General features: G+C 36.8%; 1 protein-coding gene across 1 annotated transcript in view; it reads left to right on the top strand.

The window, feature by feature from the left end:
* The first annotated feature begins 1,719 nt into the window (after window positions 1-1,719).
* LOC127161169 (NACHT, LRR and PYD domains-containing protein 3) overlaps window positions 1,720-17,664 on the top strand; it is a 28,400-nt gene continuing 12,455 nt past the window's right edge. The window contains exons 1-6 of the mRNA XM_051103815.1: window positions 1,720-1,759; window positions 8,770-8,850; window positions 9,041-9,154; window positions 9,384-9,497; window positions 9,711-9,824; window positions 10,671-12,455. Coding sequence (XP_050959772.1) covers window positions 8,801-8,850; window positions 9,041-9,154; window positions 9,384-9,497; window positions 9,711-9,824; window positions 10,671-12,455 — 2,177 coding nt within the window. The 5' untranslated portion in view covers window positions 1,720-1,759; window positions 8,770-8,800. The remainder of the gene's footprint in view (window positions 1,760-8,769; window positions 8,851-9,040; window positions 9,155-9,383; window positions 9,498-9,710; window positions 9,825-10,670; window positions 12,456-17,664) is intronic.

The following is a 17,664-nucleotide window of genomic DNA, read 5'->3' as shown; positions in this document are numbered from 1 at the left end:
GAGAGTCAGTAAGCCAAAAGTCGCAGGTTCAAGTCTCGGTACCGGCAGAGATTGTAGATGGGGGGAGTGAATGTACAGTTCTCTCTTCTACCCTCAATACCACAGCTAAATCCAAAAACCTTGGCAGCTGACTTGTTGCTTCTCTGCGTTATCCGACAATAACTTTACCAGGATTGTGGGATATCATAGGCAAGGAAAAATACATCTATGCTGCCTTTAAAAATCAACAAGATGAAGGTATCTCAGGAGGCAGGAAGTGAAGCTAACACTGGATTCAAACATGCATTGATGCCTTTATATCATGAAACGTGTCCTCCAAATGCAGCATTTTCCAGTTTTTGGATGCAGCCGATGACTAAGTTGAGACTCTTGAGCAAGGCACCGAAACTATAACTGTTCCCTGGGCGCCGTAGCAAAAGTGGCTGCCCACTGCTCCGACTGTGTGTGTGTATACTTGTTTTTGCTACATTGTGGGGACCAAACACAAGATATTGTAAAACAGGGACTGAAAAAATATATTATTAAATATTATCATTTAATATGAATTTGAAAATTGAACAAATTGTGAATTATAGTGCTCAATACATATCTCTGGGTTGTATATTGAGGTCTTATAACTTCTTAAAATCTTATGTTTTTCTTAAAACTTACTCTTTTATATCAATTATTTTAATTTCCATTAATTCTGCTACATTTTTGCCTTAAGGATCTTCATTTTTCTGCTTCAGTATTCAAATTTTTATGACAGCAGTAGACAAACTCACTGCATGTGCTACAGCTATCATACCTATGGCTATAAAAGTAAAAAAAAAAAAATGTGAGCGATAAATGATTCAACAAAAGGAATCCTTATCACAACACTTTAAACTTATCATACCAAAGATAAATAAGAATCAATGTGTGCTCTTTGGCCTTGTGTGTTTATTTATCTGTGGAGAAAGCAGGTGCTGACTCTACAAGACTAACTAAAGTTTCACTGCACAAATCCAGTTGATCCAGCCCACAGTTCGGGGTTAGGGCCTTAAATTTGAGGAGAGAAATTTATTTTAAAAAAAATATAACAATATAATAAAGATATTAGATGTTAATGGTAACCAAAACACACTCTTTATTCTAACCTTAAAGGAAAAGAATGGAAAGGATGTGATGTGAGGCCAATTATGGTGTCCCATAATCAGAATTTGTGCTCTGCATTTTACCCATCCAAGTGCACACACACAGCAATGAGTAGTGGACAAACACACACAGACGTTTTTGTGAATTGTGGGGACTTTCCATAGAGCACACATTGATTCTTATTTATCTTTGGTATGATAAGTTTACAGTGTTGTGATAAGGATTCCTTTTGTTGAATCATTTATCGCTCACATTTTTTTTTTTTTTTTACTTTTATAGCCATAGGTATGATAGCTATAGCACATGCAGTGAGTTTGTCTACTGCTGTCATGAAATTTTAATACTGAAGCAGAAAAATGAAGATCCTTACGGCAAAAATTTAGCAGAATTAATGGAAATTAAAAGAATTGATTAAAAAAAAAAGAGTATTCATATTAACTTATAATATATAATAATATAATTTTCCAGTCCCTGTTTTATAATATATTGTGTTAGTTTGTACTATGACCTGAATCCACCTGAGTACAGAAAGGAAAAAAAAAAAAAAGAAAGACTGGTCTTTGACCTCTGTAAAATCACTCCACCCAACACTTGCTGCTTTCATCAAGAGGAACAACAACTTTAAATGCAGGAAACTTTACAGGTAAGCTTTGAAAGACCCTGTCACTTTGTTATGAAACATCATTATAACATACAACACACTAAATAAACCATTTGGTTTAATCATGAATGTATTTAACAACTGCGTAAGCTGTAGTAACCAGTTTTACTTAACAGAATTTAGTCATCTTGAGAGATTTAAAGCTAGAGTAGGTAAAGTTTTTGTTCCATGAGCTAAACAGTGGACATGTTTTATAGCTCTTTTTATTTTTTTATGGTTAGTTACAAACAGTGCATAAAAGCTTACAAAACCATTATATGTTGTATTATTGTAATGTGCTTTGTACTGTAATGTTATCTAAGTGGTGAATGAGACGAGTTTGACCCTCCACCACTGCTGTCTCTCATAGCACTTTGTGGATTCTGCTCTGGTTGTCTGTGGTTTTAATAGAAAATTGTATGTTACTATAGAATTTGACTTTTGTTTGTATAGTGTATAAGCCTAACAGATTGATCAAAACAAGTGACTTCATTATTATGTTACATTAATAAATAAGTAACTTATATAAGTGAAATATAAACTTAAATACTTAAATACATAATTTATTAACTTAAAGGGCACTTATTATGCACCTATTACAATCATAATACTCCTGCAGAGTTTTGTTCCAACCCTGCTTTAAAACACACATTATGCTGTTTTCAAATAAACCTGAAGGACTTATTAGTTGGATCAGGTATGTTTAATTAGGGTTGCATCTAGACTCTGCAGGGCTCTTGGTCCTCCAGGAATTGAGTTTGACTGGCATAGCATATACATCTCTGCTTTGTAAACCTACAGCAATTAACAGTTGGTAGCAGCAACATGACTGACAGCTAGAGAACCAGTTGTACACAGATCAGGCGTACACATGGGAAGAGAACACTCTGAAAGTGGGACGAAATTGCTTGATGGTGTTTGACTCGACAGTGCAGGGAGGACATGTTTGCTAGCACCACCAAACTAACAGTGCAGTGTGGACTTATTTCACTGGCATGGTGCAGATCAGTTAAAATACTTTGATAACATACGCACACAAATACGTTTAAGATGTTATCTAAGCACTTTAACGACATGACATTCACAAAGCAGTCTGGAGTAAAAATGATCTGCGCAGACATAAAGGTATTTAGTTAGATTTTGAGGCATAATACCTTGAAAAATAAAAGTAATCCACTGTGTCCTCAGTGGCTCAGATGTTGTTTTGGCAAGCTTCCCTTGGTAAAATTCGCATTCCACAAGCTAAATATCACGTTTTAACGCTTTAACCTGCGGACATAAAAAACAACCTGCGACAACAGTTTTACAGTAGCTCAAATCTGCATGAAAACGGCGGACTTGACAACACTGGTGTGTGTGACATTGCCACTCTTTTGCCTGGCTAGTTTCTCCATAGGTGGCTAAGATCAAACAACCACGTAAACAGCTATGCTACATTCAATATAAAAAAAGATTTAAAAAAATGTCTGAGACAGTTTGGTCTGTTTAGGAAACATTTGCGCTTATTGATATTTGGGCAGAGAGAAGCATTTGTGGGTATAGAGTGTATGCACAAGACTTAACTTTGATAAGAAATCAGAGATATTTTTTTATAGACTACCGAAAGCCACAGAAAAGTGAAGCAAATGAATTGCTGCAGTTCACAGAAACAAACTAACTCTAGGTGGCAAAACACAGATTCCCAGTTACCACGTCATGTTAATATGTCGAATTTTGAAGTAAAATCATACCCTATATATTAGATTACAATATATATCGTACTGACAATTCATCAGTTAAATATTTACCATCTTGTATTATGCATAACTGGATGTTTTTAAATAAATACTGACAAAAACTATATACATTTTTGGGCTGGACAATATGATGGTAATATAACTTTGATATAAGTGATTACATGGATTTAGACCAACCTGTTTTGTATTTACAAAATGCGTTGACAGGCAAATCGGTTTTATTTATTTCTCCGGTGTCAAAATCAGACACATATAAATGTCGGAAACACGATTCCTGGCTGCATATCAATATCCATGGACCACTGAATATGTGGTAAGTTGTAACGAATACTGTATTGAGTACAACACCCTTTAATTTAAACTGATAATTATTTGTTTTACTTGGGTTTTCGCAGCTTCCCTATTAAATACATTCATGCAGCAGTTCTTTTGCCACTCAGTCTGGCTGGCGGGAAAGTGACGTCAGTGCATACCCTCTATACCTGTTGTCGCCTTCTGTTTATTTTATTTTTCACATGAAGAGTTGTCCTTTTTTCTGTTATTTAAGAAAGTAAATATCATAAAAAAGGAGCCCCAAAAACAGAAATATCTAATTATCATTAATATCACTGTTTACAATACATTGGCGTTACCAAGGTAACGACTAATGCATTTGTATTACATTCCAAAGAGCTCCGTTATCAGCACCACAATGGAAACCATCTCTGTGCTGATTGGCCTGGATCGGCATGGAATGGAATGGTTAAGCAAAGAGAGAGCAAAGAGGCCCAATAGTGGAAAAGTAACTTAAGACCATGCAGGACTATCAGTCAGCTGCTGTGGGTGGGGCCTAAACAATCTGATGTCACATTGCTTAGAGAATCAAAATGGCATGGCTAGTGAGACTGATTTGGTTTAATGGGGATTAAAATATAAGGGGTGGGTGGATTTTTATCATTGTAGGGTGGTTGTGTTCACACACTGCCAACATACATTTATGACCAAACACCATGTAAATTGGATTTTACATTATAAGTGCTCTTTAATACATGAAGCATTTAATGAAATACGATTAAATATAGACAAATATGGATTAAAAATTCACTCTATAGCTCTGTAACTATTTTTCCAACATTGAGTGTTTGATACAGTTATCAATTGTAACGGGACTCGACAAAAGCATGGGTAGATCCAAGTGCGAGCTTTATTGTACAGATCATGGTCAAGACAGGCAGGGTCAGACACCAGCAAACAGTAACATCCAAGGCAAGACAAAAGTGTAATCCAAAAAACATGCAAAAAGATCAAAATCCAAGAGAGCAGTCCAAAGAATAAACAAGGCAATGAAACAAGGCAAAACTATGGCAAAAAAAAAAAAAAAAAAAAAAACAACAAGGAAAAACTTTGACTATGAAACAAAACAATGACCATGGAAATACAAAAAACAAGGCAAAAACGCTTGGTAGAAAATGCTTGGTAGAGTCCGCACAGGCAAAACAATACTTCACAAACTCCTGTTTGGCATGGCCCTCCTTAAATGGCTGCCTAACAGGAAGTCACCAAAGAAGCAGCAGACGGAGCTGTAACAGAGTACATGGGCAAGGGCTCCCTCTGCTGGCGTGGCGTTACAGAATCCCCCCCTCTAGGAGCAACTCCTGGTGCTCAAGAAACAACAGTCCAGGAGGGTGGGGGAACAGAGGTAGACCAGGGGGTGGGATGGGGGGGCCAGGTCCATGCAGAGGAGGTGGGCCTGGATCATAGCGCAGTGACAGTGAAGCACTGGAGGAACTGGGCCATGGAGCAGGGGCAGACAGTGAAACACTGGAGCAGAAGTCAACCATGTTAGATTCTGAGGAGCCATGTCATGGCAGGCGGAGCAGCGGGCCATGGCGGAGCAGACAGGAACAAAGATCCCCACAATGGAGCAGACAAGTCCAAAGATCTTCACGGTGAAGCAGATGGACCACTTCCTTGGCCGTGATGGAACAGGCAGAGAATTCATGATTGGCCTCCTTGGCCTTGACATGGCAGGGAGACAGCTCAGAGGTGGCCTGGTTTATAGGAGGACACCGCGCCCTTAGGAGGTTCTGCAGCTGGAGCTGCCACCTCCAGGGGCACTGGCGCAGACTCATGGTTAGACGAGGCCTCTGGAGCAGACTCGTGGTCAGACGAGACAGTGAGTTCATGAATGGATGCCACCTCCTTGAGAGGTTCTACAACATAAGCTGACACCTCTGGAGGCACTGGCGCAAATTCGTGGACAGGAGGAGCCTCTGGCACAGACTCGTGGACAGATGAGACCTCAGGAGCAGACTTGTGGTCAGATGAGGCCTCTGAAGCAGACTCGTGGTCAGACGAGGCTCTATACGATAAGCTGAGACGTGACGCAGCTCTAGGAGGTAAGAGGAGATGTGACGAGGCTCTGGTTGAACAGCTGTGACGTGACGTGGCTTTGGAAGGTCAGACAGGACCTGGCGAGGTTCTGGCATGACGGCCGTGGCTTGGCGAGGCTCTATGATAGCAGCCATGTCGTGAAGAGGCTCTGTTAGGAGCGCAGCTGTGTCTTCACTTGACTCAGGGAGGTCTGCCGTGACTTGACTTGACTCAGGGAGGTCTGTCATGATTTGACTTGACTCGGAGGTCTGCCGTGACTTGACTCAGGAAAATCAGCTGAAACTTGACTTGGCACTAAAAGTGCAGCTCTGACTTGACTTGACACCAGAGGATCAGCCATCACTTGACTTTCTTTGGGGGATGGCAGACGTATGGCAGACATGATGAGATTCTGATGAGATGACCTTGGCATGGTGAGGCTCAGGTAATTTTTCCTCCAGGTAACTGGGTTCGTTTAATCCATGGCAAAAAATGTCCTTAAGCGCCACATCATTGAAAGCCACCAAGTGGCAAAGTCCATGATATAATCCTCAATAGAGTGATTACCTTGACGAAGATGAAAGAGGTGTGATGCTGGATCCATGGTTGATCTGTATTCCGTAAGCTGCTGGATCTGTGGGTGGCGAAGTATTCTGTAATGTGACTTGAGAAAAGCGTGGGTAGGTCCAAGCAGGGCTCTGAACCGGTTCAAGGAACGAAAACGAAAAACGAAAACAAATGACATTGAACAGGAACAAAAACAAAAACAAAAACAAAATTAATTTTAATCATTCTGAACAGAAACGGAAACAGAAATTCCAAATTAACCGGTTAATAACGGTATTTTTATCGTTCTCTTTATTATATCAATTTGGCAGACCAAAAACATGAATTTAAATTGTGTGCTCAAATGCAACGGTGACGCATACAACGTGAAATGCCCGCGAAGCAGACGTCATAAGCAGAGCCGTTTCTGATGTGACAAGCTTAAGGTTACCAAGCACCTGGCTGTTTCATGTGCAAAGGTATGTTTAGAATTAATCCGTGTATCATTCGTCCATTCGTTTTTTGATTTAATATTGAAAGAAGAAACATGAGAAAACGGCTCCTTTTTCGTTTTTAAATTTTTTCCAGAAAAACGAAAAACAAGAATTCAGCTTGATTTTTCGTTTTTTGTTCAGGGGTGGAAAAATGAATAAACAGCTTGAATATTCGATTTCTACACGAATATTTTTTTTCAGAAAATAACCGATCGTTTTGCTAGATAAGATCCTTCTTCCTTAGCTGGGATCGTTTAGAGAGAATCGCTTTACATTTATTTTCCTCTTAAAAATACTTAAAATGAATATTTGCTTCAAGAAACATTTAAACACATTTTGCATTTCATAAAATAATTACAATAAATAAAACCATGATATTGTTTATAGACTGTAACATTGGATTTTTCAAAGCTGATGAGCAGCGTTTGTGTGTGCGTGCATGGTTGTGCATTTATGATGTCACACCTCTGCAGAAAAAAATAAAATGCAGCACAGAAGGCAGATGCAAAATGCCTACTGAAAGCCATTTCATAATATTGTAGTAAATTAACTATATAGCAGTTGACACTGCAATTACTTCTACTGCTATACTTCATATATATTATGAAGTATTTTTAAATTAAATTCTCAAAAGGGATTAATTCCCAAAATTGTTGTTTTTTTTCTCCATGTAATTTTACAAAGCAGGTATCCCAACATCCACCCACATTTATAAGTATGGAGTCAGTTCTGCTAATATTAAAAAGTTACATATGACTTCTCATTAGCATTAATAAACATTATCATAATGGCATTTTTTCATCAATATTCTTTATATATAACAGGAAAAGACAGTTTATTCATAAAATCTTCATATGAAAGCTAATGAGCAACAACAACAATAATAATAATAATAGTAATAATAAAATAAAAGATGTATCCTTCCAACTCTGTTAATAAAGACATTTTCTTTTAACTGTAATATAAACATTAATCTATAAAATTATTTCATGTATGGAAATGTTATGTACATAACATAATTTCCAAGCCTTGTGATTTGTTGGAATTAGACAACATCATAGGAAATTTACTAATAGAATTATCATGAAGTGATATATATATGATAACAAACAACATAAATGGAATAAAAAACCAAATTGAGTCTGATTTAAATAAACAGTTTGTAAGCCATTCTACTTTAAATGAATCATTTAAATAAAAAATCCAAAAGCTTAAATCCACTTTCATTACTTGGTCTCTGGAGGACTTCTTTTTCTTAAATGATGATGTTTGTTCCTTCAAACAAATTTAATATTATTATTATTTTATTTTATTTATTTATTTTTTGACATGTTGAATCTTGAACAAAAAGAGATAATGCAGAATAAACAAATCTAGATACTCCTTGTATTTTAGTTATTAAAACTCTACCTATAATACTCAGATCTCATTTTGTAACCAATTTTTGAAGATATTTTGAGCTTTTTTAAATTTAGGTAAAAAATTTTGTTCTTGTCTCTCAGCCATGTCTTTGGTGACCATTAACACCAGTTTATTCTAAAGCAAAAGCTATATTTGGATTTAATAGTAAAAAATTAGGTTATTCCAAAATATATCATATAATATATAATAAATACTATTTTTTTTAGTTTGTGTGAATGTAAATTTTTGTTTTTGAGAAAAATCATATATTTGATTAATATCAAATCAAAATTTAAGGTTTTAACCAAATCATAAATATAATTTGAGAAAGGAAAACAACAACAAAAAAAAAACAACAAAAAAAACCAAATAACTAATTATTTAAAAGTTGGTCCAAAGTTTATTTTATTTTTTTTATTTTGTGTGTTTGTGTGTGTGTGTAACTACTTATGTAGTTTTTGTGATAGTTTGTCTCTTCATCTAGAGTCAGTGGTGGAGAACTGTTCAAATCCATTATGGATGAAACAAAAACATCTGGAGATGAAGATTTTTTTCCAGGATGCAGGTACTTTTTGTGTGTGTGTGTGTGCGTTTTGTAAAGTTTAATATTTACATTTACATTTATTCATTTAGCATTTAATATGGAAAACAATAAGACCCCATAAGACTTGTCAAGGTTTTTTTTTTTTTTGTTTTGTTTTGTTTTGTTTTTAAACACTTTCTCATCATGAAGGATTAAATCTGTTCTGTTTTAGTTCAGTTCATCAGAAGAGATCAGAAGCAGAGCCCAGCTGTGTGTCTATGAAGAGTGACGGGTCTATGGCTAAGCCAATAATGTTTAACAGTGAAGATTCATGGCCTGGTCTGAGGTATAACATTTGTATAAAAATATAATTATAGCATGACATTTTATATTATCATATATTATCACAGATCAGTTCACAGTTTATGTAAACACAATTTCTGTATAAACAATGCGTAAATTGGTTTTAAAGTGCTCTTTACAATAAATTTGATGATAAATGATTTGATATTGACAAGTTGATTTGTTGCATACAGTAAATTTAAATGATAAACTTCAATCTCTCTTTGTTTTAGTTCAGTTCATCAGAAGAGATCAGAAGCAGACCCCAGCTGTGTGTCTATGAAGAGTGACGGGTCTATGGCTAAGCCAATAATGTTTAACAGTGAAGATTCACAGCCTGGTCTGAGGTATAACATTTGTATAAAAATATAATTATAGCATGACATTTTATATTATCATATATTATCACAGATCAGTTCACAGTTTTCTGTATAAACAATGTGTAAATTGTTTATAAAGTGTTCTTTACAATGAATTTGATCATGATAAATGACTTGACACTGACAAGTTGATTTGTTGCATACGGTAAATTAAAATAATTTTAATCTCTCTCTGTGTAGTCCAGTTCATCAGAAGAGATTAGAAGCAGAGTCCAGCCGTGATTCTCTGAAGAGTGACACATTTATGATTCAGCCATTAGATTATAAAAGTCGACATACACGGCCTGGTTTCAGGTATAAGATTTCTGAAAGAGATACTATATGATATAAAGATATGATACATAATGTAGAAGAAATTGGGTCTCATATGCTAAGCATGTGTATGCAGAAAGTTGTGCATGAAATGTGTGTATGAATGATTTTAAGAACAAATCATGATTCAACAAAAAAAAAAATTGTACTAAAATGTATTCTAATTTAACAAAAAAAGTAGAAACAACTGAAACCACTTTTGCACAAAAAGCACTTATGATCATGTTAAGCAGTTATATTTCATTTTAACATGATTAACCTATAATTATAAACAAAGTATGTTTACTAATTAATTGTTACATAAACCATATATAAAAATATATAATTATTAAATAATAATTGAATCTTTAATACATTTTATCACATACAGTGACAGTAAGAAAACTGCATTACATGTTCAGCTGTAAGGTTTCTCTGAATAACGCAGATATATGCACAACTGGCTCATGAGAGGTCTGTAATCTGGGTCTGTATGAAAGGTGTTTATAGTGAGAACTGGTGAGAATTTAGCATTGCTTGAGGATCAGGTGAGAGCACGTCTGCAAACAGCAGCATGTTTGACGAGACTGAGATTAGGTTGTAAAGGAAAGGTTGTGCAGACAGCCAAATTCCAAATTCACTAACATCAGGACAGGGTTAAGAACTAATTCATGTGTGTATATACGTGTAGTGAATTAGCCAGAGATTTTTAATGAGAGGTTCTCCTGTGCACACAAATACAAAATAATCCATGCCATTATTAGTGAATGAGACCCACTTTGCTTAATAACACATGTACTAATGTGGATTTTTATTATTTTTTTTATTATTATTTTTATTATTTTACAGACGTGAAGTCCTTAACACATTTAGATCGAATCTGATGAAGAAGTTTGAGCATCTCTATGAGGGAACAGCAATGCAGGGAAACCCAACACTGCTGAATGAGATCTACACAGAGCTCTACATCACAGAGAGTGAGAGTGGAGAGATCAATAATGAGCATGAGGTGAGAAAGATTGAGACACAATCCAGGAGAACAGCAACAGAGGACACAGCCATCAAATACAATGACATCTTTAGACCTTTACCTGGACAAGACAAACCCATCAGAACTGTGCTGACAAAGGGAGTCGCTGGCATTGGAAAAACAGTCTCTGTGCAGAAGTTCATCCTGGACTGGGCTGAAGGGAAAGAAAATCAGGACGTCCAGCTCATATTTCCACTTCCTTTCAGAGAAATCAACTTGATGAAGGACAAAACACTTAGTCTTTCAGATCTTCTTAATTTATTTTTTCCTGAAACAAAAGAAATGGGAATATCTAGTGATATATATAAAGTGTTGTTCATCCTTGACGGTCTGGATGAGTGTCGTATGTCTCTGGACTTTAGGAGTGAAGTGAAACTATGTAATATATCTGAATCAGCCTCAGTGGATGTGCTGCTGATGAACCTCATTGTGGGGAATCTGCTTCCCTCTGCTCTCATCTGGATCACCTCCAGACCAGCAGCAGCTGATCTCATTCCCTCTGATAATGTCCATCGAGTGACAGAGGTACGAGGATTCAATGAGCCACAGAAGGAGGAATACTTCAAGAAGAGAATCAGTGATCAGAGTCTGGCCAACAGGATCATCTCACACCTGAAGTCATCAAGGAGCCTCTTCATCATGTGTCACATCCCAGTGTTCTGCTGGATCTCAGCCGCTGTTCTAGAGAAGATGTTGAGTCAAGCAGAGAGTGGAGAGATTCCCAAGACTCTCACTCAAATGTACACACACTTCCTGATCATTCAGACCAACATCAAACATGAGAAGGACTATGAGAAGAACATGACAGATGAAGACATGATTTTCAAACTGGGGAAACTGGCTTTTCAGCAGCTTGTGAAAGGCAACCTGATCTTCTATGATAAAGACGTGAGAGAGTGTGGCATTGATGTGACAGAAGCATCAGTGTGCTCAGGATTGTGCACTCAGATCTTCAGAGAGGAGTTGGGCTTGTATCAGGGGAAAGTCTTCTGCTTTGTTCATCTGAGCCTTCAGGAACATCTAGCAGCTCTATATGCACACCTCTCCTTTACAAACAAGAAGAAAAATGTATTTGACCAAAACAAACAAAGTCTGTTGTTTAGGTTTTTTAACCAGAAGAAATATAATTTATTATCTGAGCTGCATCAGAGAGCTGTGCATGAGGCTTTACAGAGTAAGAATGGACATCTGGATCTTTTCCTGCGTTTCTTTCTGGGTCTCTCAGTGGAGTCCAATCAGACTCTCTTACGAAAACTACTGACAAAGTCAGGAAGCTGCTCCTACAGCAAAGAGGAAACAGTTGAGCACATCAAGCAGAAGATCAGGGAGAATCGTTCTCCAGAGAAATCCATCAATCTGTTTCACTGTCTGAATGAACTGGGTGATGATTCACTGATGCAGGAGATCCAGCATTATCTGAAATCTGGAGAAATAAGAGAAACCAAACTCTCCTCTTCACAGTGGTCAGCTCTGGTTTATGTGTTGCTGACATCAGAGCAGAAGATGGATGTTTTTGATCTAAAACAGTTTATTGGAAGAAAACATAGAGCAGATGAAGTTCTTCAGTATTTGTTACCTGTGGTTAAAGAATCCAGATCAGTTTGGTAAGTAACATTGAAAACAATCACTCCATGGCATTGGGGAAAATGGACAATCTACACATCAAAACAGAGAGAAGTCAGATAAATCCCAAAGTGGAATATGTGCACTTATTATTGTAAATATATGTAACTAGGATCAATGGCTGCTTGGTAGTACTCCTACAGAAATAAGTATCATGTCTATGAATGTACGACCACAAATATTCTCATATACATGCTTACAAATATTTGCTTATTTTGTAACCAGTTGACCAGGCTGAAATTTATTCAATTTATTTTTCACTTATTGTGTTATACTTTGGAAAAATATTTATGTATGTACCCATGAAGGAGTGTTGTTTGTTTGTTATTGTGTTGAAGTTTATAAAAATAAAGTAAAAAAAAAAAAAAAAAAAAAAGAAAACAATCACTCCACTTTAAAAACATGACCACATTTGTGATTCTAGCACACGCTTTAATTTTTTCCAAATTAAAAAAAAATCTAATTTTTGGCAGTGAGCAGGAGAGGTGTGTGAGACACTTACTAATCCACCTGAGGAGGTTTTGTGTGATCTCTATATCAGACCCTACAGGATTTGCAGGGCTTTTTTCTTGTGTTGTTTTGCAATGAAATATACCCAAGACAACATTACTCTAACATTATTTATTATTTTTCTGACCTCAAGAACCACTGGGCTCTGTAATTTATAAAAAGAGAACACTGATAATAACATATTTTCAACATATTTTTAACATTTCACTTCATATGTAATACCAAATCTACAATTAATATAAACATACCATCGATGCATTAACTTAACAAATGCAAACAATGCATTAATTATAAAACATTTAATTAAAAAATGAATTCGGATTACATAAGCAGTTAATTAACAGAATCAGGGACATGCACAGACACTTTAGGGGCAGGGGCTCAAATAAAAAAAAAGGGCACTTCTCATTTTATTTTATTTAATTTTATTTTTAGTTATTTATTTTTCAAAACAATGTTAAATATATTAACACACCTCTGAATTTCTTATTTTAATTCCCTCACACTTACCCAACTGTATCATGTTGTTTCATTTTTCAACAGATGTCTACAAAATAATTATTTCACATAGAGACCATGGTCTGCTTTAGCATTCACTAATTTTATCACAAGAACAGGCAACAACAAAGGAAACTAAGTCACAATGTACAGTCATGTGAAAAAGTTAGGACACCCTACTGAATTCCATGGTTTTATGTATCAGGACATCATTTTTTTTTTTAAAAAAAGGGTGCTTGGCTGGTCTTACTTTGAAAATAAAACCTCAGATGAACAACAACACATGACAAATTGCACCGTGTCATTATTCACTGAACAAAAATAAAGCCAAAATAGAAAAGCCATGTGTGACAAAGTTAGGACACCCTTACTATTAACACTGGAATTAAGAGGGTAAATAACAGTCAAGCACTGATAATTAAATACCTTTGATTAACTGATCATCAGCAAGTGCGAGCACCTCTATAAAAGCATAAGCTTTGTCAGTTTGCTGGTCTGGAGCCTTCAGGTGTGTGTTAACACATTGCCAAGGAGGTAAGACATCAGCAATCATCTTAGAGAAGCAATTGTTGCTGCCATCAATCTGAGAAGAGTAATATCTGACCTTTATTCACAAGTGAGAGACATTTAAAACAGACACCTCTCCTTCCAGGAGTGGACGTCACAGAAAATTCACCCCAAGATCAGACCGTGTAAAGCTCAGAGAAATGGCAGGCAACCCAAGAACTACACCTCAGACTCTACAGGCCTCAGTTAACAGGTTAAATGATAAAGTTCATGACAATGGCATTAGAAAAATATGGGACGAAAATGTCATGTTTGGAAGGCTTGGCAGAAGAAAACTTCATTGCAGCATTGCAGCACAGTTTAGGTCTGCAAAGTTGCATCTGAACAAAACACAAGTCTTCTAAAATAGTATCCTTTAAACAGACAAGACCGAAGTGGGGATGTTTGGCCATAATGCACAGCACCAATTTTGGTGAAAACCTAAAAAGCATATCATCACAAACACCTCATACCAAAAGACAAACATCCTGGAGGAGGGCTGATCATTTGGGCTTGTTTTGTAGCCACAGGACCTGGACACTTTAGAGTCATTGAGTTATCCATGAACTCCTCTGTATATCAAAGTATTCTACAGTCAAATGCAAGGGCATCTGTCCGACATCTAAAGTTGGGCCAAAACTGGATCATGCAACAGGACAATGATCCCAAGCACATCATCAAATCTACAACAGAATGGCTGAAAAGGAAAGAATTAAGGTGTTGCAACAGCCCAGTCCAAGTCCAGAGCTCATCCTGACTCAAATGCTGTGGTGAGAGCTGTGCATAAACAAATGCCCACAAACCTCAATAAACTGGAGCAATGTTGAAAAGAAGAGTGGTCCAGATTCCTCCAGAACGATGTGAGAGACAGATAAAGTCACACAGAAAATGAATGCTTCAAGTTATTGCTGCTAAAAGTGGATCTACAGGCAACTGACTCATAGGGTGTCCTAACATTATCACACATAGCCTTTCCATATTGGCTTTATTGTTGTTAAATAAATAATGACACAGTGTGATATGACATGTGATGATGTTTACCTGAGGACTTATTTTCTAAATTTTTAGACTTGCCAAGGACCAGATCATTTTTTATTATGTCCCGATACAGAAAACCATGAAATTCAATAGGGTGTCCTAACTTTTTCACATGACTGTACATGTTTTCTATCCTGAAAGTTTTAAGTATATATAATTATAATAAATGACTGCACAAAGGAGAGGGACATATTTTCACTAATAATTTGTTTATTTTACACAAGACAATAAATTGTTTTAATACTTTTGTTGTTATTATAGTATATATGCACATGATACATTGCCTTAGCTAAACTTTAGCTAACTTTGGACATGGTAACTCGTGAGTCATAGACGTTAACAATACAAATTAACTATATTTGCCTTTTGTCTTTTGGATAATTCAGTGTAAATTCGAGGCACTGGTAGTTTAGTCTTTGCACAAACAGAAACACGCGCACACACACATATACATATATTAATTGTAAAAAATCCCCAGGAAAAAAAAAGTGCTTTCTCTTCAGGAAAAAAGGGCAGGTGCTCGAGCCTCGTTTGATGTTTATGTGTGCATTTGCCTAAACAGAATGCCAACAGTGCATTAAGAAAAAAGGCAATGCATCAACTTACGTATTTAATTCATCTATTCTAAGAGTCCCAACTATGCGTCATTTCCACGTAAATGTAAAAAATGTGTGTGTGAAACTATAGCTCAAAGAAGATTAAAATCATCTCCGAAAACTATGATAACCTCAGTTCCATGAGAGTAGGAACAAGACATTGCAGAACTTTCTCTGCTATGAGTAATACTTCCCTTTCAACCTTTCCTGGCTCCCGCCAGTCTAATTGACTGACCAATTGTCGCGAAGTATACAAATTGCATGCAAATACTGACAAGCTCAAGAGGCAGTATAAAATGTGGTGCATGCAACAATTATGTCAGAATCTGATACAGAATGCACTTTGCTGGTCGAGCAGCAAACACGGTGTAGGGTAACAGAGCAAATCAGACAAATTGAAGATTCTATCAGAACATTGTTGAAACCTGAGTCTGAGTTCCACAAATTGGCCCAAGACAACATGGATGATTGTAAATCAGGCCCTAGCACCAGCCAGCCTGACATAAGCCCAAACAGCCAACTCCTTCACAGCTTTGAACATCTTGCAACATTAACACAAAATAACACAATTATTGATAATTCCAACTCAGGAAGGAGATTGTCAATTTTGGAGCAAGAAACCCAAGATTAACTTCCTGGGATTGATGGTCACATAAGCGATACTTAGAGATGTATCTATAGACAGCCTGATATCTCTACTTTTAATGTAAATGCCCACATCAATGTAAACAAAGCTTGACGATTCATCAAGTTCATCTTGGCTATTGTTCCTTTCTGGAAGAAGACATGCTGACAGGAATAACACAGAATTCACCTCAGATGAGATCATGGCTGATCCAGCGGAAGAGATCAGTCTGATGAGTTGTAACAAGTTGTTTGGGTGAGAAACGTGACAGATTGTGGGCGACCTTGAGGCTGGTGCAAGGTAGGAACAGGGCAGAGACAAGGAAGGCCTCCAAGGTGGATCAGGGAGTTCAGGAAGCCATGGCAGAGCAGGGAGCTCAAGGGGCCGTGGCGGAGCAGACAGTTCAGGAGGCCATGGTGGGGCAGGCCGTTCGGGAAGCCATGATTGGATGGCCTCTTATCCCTTTCTGATGAGGAGGAGATTGCAGTTTGGCGCTTCTCCATTTCCGTGCTGTGATTGGCTGGTTCCATCAGAGTGGGGGAACATGTGGCTGCCCACCCTTCTTTCCTGGAGGAGAAACATAGCAATATCCCAAGTTACGACAACATCTAATTGGTCAAGACACCATTTGGGATGTGTCCAGAGGCTGAGTTTAAAAACTCAGGACACCATCAAATTTTGCTTTTAGTCATGCTTCTAGCTTTTAGTAAGGGCTCTTAGCCATTGCTTTTAGTCATGCTTTTGGCTATTGATCTTAGCCATCGCTCCTATAACCATGCTTTTAGTTTGTGCTTTTTGCCATCAATTTTGCCGCCGCTTTTTGCGTTCTTTGAGTGCTCCCTGGCTTGCATGTCAGCCACTCTTTTAAAAAAAAAAAGATCCACCATCTAGTCTCATCATCTTATTTCTTTCTTTCTTTTACTTTAGTTTCTCTTTTTCCTTCAGTTGAGAGTTTCGTGTTCTAAGTTAAGTTTTACCACTAGGCTGTGTCTCAGATATCCGTGCCCGCCTCAAAACTTCAACTAGCATACACGACTCTGCATCATCTCCATCATCATTTGATGTAACTACAATAAAATCATTTAATTAAGACACTATTTAATGTTTCAATGTATTTTTAAATGCTTTGCATTGTGCAAAATTATCACAAATTATTATTAATGTTTTGAAATCTTTTTATATCGGTGTGTCTCCTTGTTTACAGTTATAGCAATGATGTGAACATGAGTTCCATCAACAGCTCCAATAACTCCAAGAAAGCCATAATCCTCATAAAAGTGGCATGTTTTTGCAACATGGTTTGACGGTCAGTTGGAAAGTCAATGAACTGCCATATAGTTGTGGCCAAGAGAAAAAAATGTGTTACTGATTTTGTAA

Source organism: Labeo rohita, unplaced genomic scaffold, assembly GCF_022985175.1.
Source record: "Labeo rohita strain BAU-BD-2019 unplaced genomic scaffold, IGBB_LRoh.1.0 scaffold_57, whole genome shotgun sequence".
Lineage (NCBI taxonomy): Eukaryota > Metazoa > Chordata > Actinopteri > Cypriniformes > Cyprinidae > Labeo > Labeo rohita.
Note: the sequence above shows the minus strand (reverse complement) of the source record. Positions and strands in the feature narration are given on the sequence as shown.